Below are 7,780 nucleotides of genomic sequence, written 5' to 3'. Positions count from 1 at the left end.
GTGGAGGTGGAGGTGGGGGCGGAGGTGGGGGTGGAGGTGGGGGCGGAGGGGGAGGCGGAGGTGGAGGTGGAGGTGGGGGCGGAGGGGGAGGCGGAGGTGGGGGCGGAGGTGGAGGCCGAGGCGGAGGGGGAGTGGCCGTAAGTGGTGCTCTGCATTCGGGAGAGAAAGTCATGTGACTGTGACTCACCGACAGGAAGTCCTCGTCAGGCCCTTCGGAGGAACACAGATGCATTATGGTAATTTACCTGCTGCCAATGGTGTTGGACTGTGTAACACTGGGGCATACTGGCATGACTGGGTTAGGTTTAGGGTTAGGATACGGTTAGGTTTAGGGTTAGGATTAGGGTAAGGTTAGGTTTAGGGTAAGGGTTAGAGTAAGGTTAGGTTTAGGGTTAGGTTTAGGGTTAGGGTTAGGATTAAGGCATGGTTAGGTTTAGGGTTAGATTTAGGGTAAGGGTTAGAGTAAGGTTAGGTTTAGGGTTAGGGTTAGGACTAGGATACGGTCAGGTTTAGGGTTTGGTTTAGGGTAAGGGTTAGGTTTAGGGTTAGGGTTATCTTTAGGGTTAGGGTAAGGTTAGGTTTAGTGTTAGGGTTAGGGTAAGGGTTAGGGTTATCTTCCATGTTATTAACCTAGTGCCTACGCTTCTCCCATAATATGCAGTAGTAGTAGTATTATATCAGACACAGTTCATATCCATACCTCTTTCCTGCTTGGCCTGTATTCGTTTCAATAAGAAATCAATCCTCTTCTCCTCCTGCCCTGGGAAGAAGGACGCAGACACCTCTCTCCGCACGCGTCTGACGTAGCCCTCCAGGACCACCATGAGGTAGCTCATCAGGCAGAGCACGCCCAGCAGGACCCTCACTCTCACGTCTGGCACCGAAGCCTCCACATCAACGCACACCGGCTGGGGCCTGAAGGTCCACTTATAGTCCCTGTGGAAGTTTGTCGTCTTCCAATTGATGAAACCTGAGCGCCACTGTGTCTGTCAGAGAGGAAGAAATTAGCCCCCCAATTTGTGTACTGTGTTAGTTGTTGATTTCACACAGGAGCGATTTACGCTAATGGACTGTGAGTGCTGCTACTGAGTGAGTGCTGATTCGATTCGCTGATGGTCAAGCCGAATGTGTGGCTTGTGGAATTATACAGGAAACAGTTTTACGGGAAACAAACATTTAGAATGTTCTGAGCTTGTCTCGGAAAACATCAGTATCGGCCTGGGAGACTGAAGACCCATCTCTTCAGGTTACACCTTAACTGTTCCTCCTGAGACATCTACTACCCCCCAGCACTGCGTCTCCTGAGACACCCGCTTTTCCCCTTTACTGTCGTTTCGTTCTATCACTGAGACTGCCAATGGCCCCGGGCCTGAGCTAGATTACTCTTCCTGCTACGACTGGTGGATTGATGATTCACTTGCTTAGTAACTGTATTGATTGTAAGTCGCTATGGAATAAGGCGTCTGTTAAATGCCAAAAATGTAAATGTAAATGTAAATGTAAATGGCCTACCTTATATGTCACACTTATGTTGGCGTGGGTAGCTGGGACATCCAAAAGCCAGGGTTTGCTCTCTTTAACTAGAAGGTACACCATGTGATCCAAACCAATTATGAAGAGGATAATAAGGAAGTAGAAAGTCACCACCAAGAAGGGGGCAAAACATCTCCAAAGTTCTTGTTTTGTCATTTTAAAACCTCTGGAATCAATTAGATTTTTCCGGCCAGTTGGTGATATTTCTATTCCCTTATCAGATGCTGTTTTCATCAACTCTTTTGAAAGGTATACGTTGTCAAACTTCACTGAAGCAAGATATGACCTGAGGTAGGAGGCTGACTCGACAATCAGGCAGATTACAAACACAGCAGCCAGAATCCTGTTGGACAGACGTTTGCCCTTCTCCAGCAGCATCCTGGCATCTAAAAAGTCACTCTCAAGCTGTTGGGTCACATTGGCGAACACCCTCTTGACGCCTGACACGTCGACAAATGTAAACTGATCAAATGTCCTCAAACTGTTCACAATACTGATGACCTCCTTCGTCGCTTTGATAGTCTCTTGAACGAGCTCTCTCTTCGGCCAGTTCAGAAGCTCCGTTGAGTTCAACAGAGATTGCGCAAACCCCTCGGAGGTGCACTTCAGGATGTGCATCACCATTCCTATATTCATGGTTATGTTAGGGATCACGTTCAACAGCAACACCATCACAGAGGTTGAGATTATCATCTTGCGGCCCTCTTTGGTGCACAGAGTGGGCAGAGTCATGGTCAGCACGCAGCGGAGCGGGTGACAGAGGGACGAGAGGAGAAAGATGGCCACACTGTAGAGGAAGGCAGCCGTGCCGGACTCGACACCGCCGTATCTCAGGATCCCTGACAGCCAACGGTAGAGCAGGCCACCAGTCACCGCGGCGATCAGGAAGCACAGAGACAGCAGAATCAAGACTTCCTTGGCAGCTAAGGTCGGCCGTGAGTAAATGCCCCACACGTACTGCAGGGCTTTCTTTAACTTTTCTTTTTTTCCCCTGTGGAAACAGATGGGGTGGAAGAATGGGGGGGGGGGGGGGAGGGGTTGGGTTAACGGACCACCAGGCACAAGTAAGGTTGCAAAGGTGAACACAGCTACTTGCTCAATTGTTGTTTGAATTGCCATATTTGTCTTGTAACACTTGCTTTTTATTTAACAGGATCAATATACTTCATAGTTAGAAATGATTCATGTGGCATATTATTAAAAAATCACACATTATGGCAGAATCAGCAACACCTCAGCAACAACAGGCTTTCTTAAATTCACCAGAATGATCTGTCACAGTTAATTGTAAATAAAACAAATAAAATAAAAAAGAATTATACCTTAATAGGATGATTACATTTCTATATCTCTATTTTTACTGGGAAGACTGAAAAATCCACACAACCTACCTGAGTGAAAAGGGAAAGTGCGAACACGTTGTGATGACCATCCTTCTCCTTGTAATGTCCTATGTAGTCTCTCTGTTGGATGACAGACTCTCCAGATTGTGTCCGAAGTTACAAAGTCGGAGGAGGGTAACATCGAAGTTGAAACAGGAAGTAAACATCAACAGTCACTGTCACAAAGTCATGTGTAGGCCGACTCTGAGTTCCCACGACAAAGCGCAAAGTCTTGCTCATGGCCACATGCTCTGACACACTTACTCATACACAAGCATGACAAACCTACACATGAGATGAAAATGACAGCTCATGTGTACATTTCTTGGTGAATTTAAGACAACGAGCTTCAGCAGTATTCTTTAGAATCTATTCTGATGTATTTGAACATAGACATCACATACAGTGCCCTGTGTAAGTAATGGGACGATTAGGCGTTTTTTCTTCTTTTTTTGTTTGGCTCTATAATACTCTATTTGAAACAATTTATTATTCATTATTTATTTATGAGGTTAAAGTAGAGGTTGTCACCCTTTATTGAATTTCTTTTTTGTACATTTTGGTTTCACCATTCAGAAGATACAACACTTTTATACATAGTTAAAGGGCAGCACTGAAAGTGATAGGACAGATTAATATAATGTTTATATTACCGTACATTACAAAGTGAACTTTCCACTTCTGGGCACTGAAAAACTCCCTAGTTGCTATGGCCGCATGTTTTGGGTCAGTGCCTTACTGTATGATGAAGTGCATCCAATGCATTTTGAGGCGTTTGCTTGTACTCAAGCAGTCAAGATCCTTTATTTATGTAAACCAGCTCCTTCCCTTCTTGTGTTTTTTTTAAAGTTTTTTTTTCTTTCTTTCCTAACACCAGGGGAGCCACCCCTCCTAAATTTCTTTGTTTGGTACCTGTACTGTAGCAATGACAATAAAGACCATTCATTCATTCATTCATTCAAGATGTTTCTGTACACTAAGTTACGGAACACATGATGCAACTGCTGCTGTCAGCACTTACATCATCAACTGCTCACCAGAGCTCACCAGAGATTGTTTTCTTTGCTTTTTAATGAATCTCTTCGGTCCTCATGTTGACAAAAAAAAAAAGAATCAAAAATGACTCCAAAGGCAAATGCAAAGCCTGGAATCAATACTAGAAATCGATAGATCTCTTATGCCTGCACATTTGTCCCATTACTTTTGGTGTGCTGAAATAGGGGGACTATACAAAGAAAAGTGATTTCTATTAATAAAATGTCATTTCTAAATGGTGAAACCAATATGTAAACAAATACTAAAAGAATAGAATAGAAATACTAATAAATAACAACAACAACAACAACAATAATAGTAGTAATACTACTACTACTACTACTACTACTACTAATAATAATAATAATAATAATAATAATAATAATAATAATACATTATAAAAAAGCTGCGAATCTCTACTTTAACTTGTATGTATAGTTGTCTGTATAGAGCCAAAAACAAGAAGAAAAAAATGTTCACTGTCTCAGGCACTGTATTGTGACGCTGTGACTAGACTCCAATGAGATGATTGATAGAATGGAATGGTTTAGTGGTGAGATGTTGCCACTGGCTGATCAATATCAATACTGATAACTGGCATTATTCCCATTGCAAACTGTACCACTGACATCACTTACCATTAGGGTCAGACCCATCTCTTCAGGCTACACCTTAACTGTCCCTCCTGAAACCTCTACATCCCTTGTACTTGCATGACGACTGCCAATGGCCTCTGGCCCGAGTATAGATTACATTTACATTTACATTTTCTGGCATTTAGCAGACGCCTTATTCCAAAGCGACTTACAATCGATGCATTCATTCACATCAAGTAAGTGAATGGTCAATCCACCAGCCATAGAAAGAACAGTACTCTATGCTCAGGCCAGGGGCCATTGGAAGTCGTCAAGCTAGAAGAAGGATTCTTTTTTTTTTAAATGTTTTTATATTGACACAGGGAAACAATACAGGGGGGTAGTAGGTGTCTCAGGAGACACAGTATAGGGGGAAGTAGGTGTCTCAGGAGAAACAGTATAGGGGGAAGTAGGTGTCTCAGGAGACACAGTATAGGGGGAAGTAGGTGTCTCAGGAGACACAGTATAGGGGGAAGTAGGTGTCTCAGGAGACACAGTATAGGGGGAAGTAGGTGTCTCAGGAGACACAGTATAGGGGGAAGTAGGTGTCTCTGGAGACACAGTATAGGGGGAAGTAGGTGTCTCTGGAGACACAGTATAGGGCGAAGTAGGTGTCTATGAAGACACAGTGCAGGGGGGTAGTAGATGACTCAGGAGGGACAGTTAAGGTGTAGCCAGAAGTTATGGGTCTTCAGTCTCCGACGGAAGATGGGGAGTGATTCTGCCGCTCTGACAGCCATGGGAAGTTGGTTCCATCAGCGGGGAGCCAGGGTAGTGAAGAGTGATTCAGAGTAGTGAAGAGTGATTCAGGGTAATGAAGAGTGATTCAGGGTAGTGTAGAGTGATTCAGAGTAGTGAAGAGTGATTCAGAGTAGTGAAGAGTGATTCAGGGTAGTGTAGAGTGATTCAGGGTAGTGAAGAGTGATTCAGGGTAGTGAAGAGTGATTCAGGGTAGTGTAGAGTGATTCAGAGTAGTGAAGAGTGATTCAGAGTAGTGAAGAGTGATTCAGGGTAGTGTAGAGTGATTCAGGGTAGTGTAGAGTGATTCAGGGTAGTGAAGAGTGATTCAGGGTAGTGAAGAGTGATTGCCGTAGAGGTGGTGGGGCCAGTCGGCCAGCAGAGGTGGAGGAGCGGAGTGAACGGGCTGATGTTTGGGGTTAAAAGTAAGATGACTTTTTCTTGCGATGACTGAAGGATAGATGATTCACTTACTTAGACAAATGTATTTGCTGTAAGTCGCTTTGGATAAAGACGTCTGCTAAATGCAAAACATTTAAATGTAAATGTACTGGGTCTGGGGGGGTTTCCTGACCCCTGACCTGGTCAGGGGTCCAAAGCTATAATTGCTTGAGCAATTTAAAGGTTGGGGCAGTCCCACTCATATTTTTCATTTTATTGGATAGAGATAGTGAATAATAATAATAATAATAATAATAAATGTATTTTATAAGGTGCCTTTCATGGCACTCAAGGTCGCCGTACAACAACAAATCTAAAAACAGCCACAAAATTCAAAACACAAAATACATAGAAATATACAATATAAAACATAGCCAGCAGCAGAGCAGCACGGGAAAAGTAAATCAACACGGGTATGCCTGCGTAAACAGGTGGGTTTTGAGGTGGGTTTTGAATGAGATGATAGAATCAATGTTCCTGATGTCGGGGGGAAGGGAGTTCCAGAGGCGAGGGGCGGAGCGGCTGAAGGCTCTAAACCCCATGGTGGACAGACGGGCTGGGGGGACGGTCAGGTTGATGGAGGAGGCAGACCTGAGGGACCGGGTGGGAATGTTGATGCGGAGGAGGTCGGACAGGTATGGAGGGGCGAGGTTATGGATGGCCTTGAAAGTATGGAGAAGGATTTTGTAGTCGATGCGGTGTTTGATGGGGAGCCAGTGGAGTTGGTGTAGAATGGGGGTGATGTGACTGATGACAGGGGTTCTGGTGACAATACGGGCAGCAGCGTTCTGGACCAGTTGGATCTTGTGGAGCAGAGTGAAGGTAAAGTAAGGAGGAGAGGGCATGTCAGCAGGGCATGGGCCGGATTCAAACCCATGCCGACATGTGCATATGTGTGCACTGTAGACCACGGTGCTAGACCACTGGACCACCCCAGACCACTGCTTCAGCAATTTAAAGGAAATATGACAGGTTTAGGAGTCCATAGAAGTATGATATGAAAAAGGACATACATAATACTGGCAGATAGGAGCGACTATTGTTTTTATTTGGAAAATGATGAGCATATAGAGGGTTTAGCTAATCATCTTTTTAATTGAATTCAACTTTCTGTGTTGAATGTAAAATGGTATTTTGAGGTGATTATTATTTTTAAACGTTTTTTTTTTGGTCTTTCTGTTTTTCAGTCATTTCCCATGCTTCCAGGGGCCTAAAATGACCCCATGCACTATAACATTGAGTAACTACCCAGAAGGAGTGCTGAGTTAACCATATGCCAGACCTTAGATACTGCAGAGTATTTACAACACCAAGCAGACACCATAAGGAATTTATAACCCCAGTTCTCTCTTCAAACAATGATGGGGAAATGTGGGTGCACTGCTTAGAGACTACACCAGTGTGAAACAAAGCTGATTTAAGTAGGTTTCTGGGGAAACAGCTGTACATATATTGCATGTTTAGGTATTGTGTTCGATTCAAGTTTTCAGTGCAGGTTGTAGAGGTCTTAGTCAGTGTCCTTACAGAAACAGTGATGAAAACTCAAAATACGATTACTTACTACTAGTGTCAACTTCGTTGCCTCTTCTTGATACTACAGATTTAAAAACTTCATGACAAACAAGAAATATTGTAATAATACATTCTACTACACATTACATTTATTTCAGAGGTAAAAACAGTGTTTTACAATGCTACACAATTTGCAGTGATAAGACTAAACATATTAGACTGCATAGACGCACTACTGTAGGACAGTTATAAGAGCTGAGTGCTGACATCATTATGACATCATTATTATTATTGTAGTTCTTTCTAATGATAATTTCAAAAAACACGAAAATCATGATTTATGGATTATTATTATTATTTTGAAAGACATGACTAAAAGCAAAATTGAGCAAGGTGTGTAGGTTTTTATGAAGTATTCACAAATTGCTGTCATGCCAATGACAGATATTCTGCTAAGACCAATTAACTGGACCTGAACAGAAGGTAATCAGCCTTGGAGAATGG

The 7,780-nt window shown here is 43.2% G+C and overlaps 1 protein-coding gene across 1 annotated transcript; it reads right to left on the bottom strand.

The window, feature by feature from the left end:
* Nucleotides 1-677: 677 nt before the first annotated feature.
* Nucleotides 678-3,155, bottom strand: ocstamp (osteoclast stimulatory transmembrane protein; the record flags this gene model as incomplete). Its single annotated transcript, XM_080533516.1, has 3 exons — nucleotides 678-986; nucleotides 1,513-2,524; nucleotides 3,037-3,155. 3 exons carry the CDS (start codon nucleotides 3,153-3,155, stop codon nucleotides 678-680), a joined length of 1,440 nt encoding a protein of 479 aa, XP_080389642.1.
* Between the last annotated feature and the right edge of the window lie 4,625 nt (nucleotides 3,156-7,780).

Source organism: Nansenia antarctica (assembly GCF_963989245.1).
Source record: "Nansenia antarctica genome assembly, chromosome: 6".
In the NCBI taxonomy this organism is placed as follows: Eukaryota; Metazoa; Chordata; class Actinopteri; order Argentiniformes; family Microstomatidae; genus Nansenia; species Nansenia antarctica.
The sequence above is the reverse complement of the archived record's forward strand: the minus strand, read 5'-3'. Positions and strand labels throughout refer to the sequence as shown.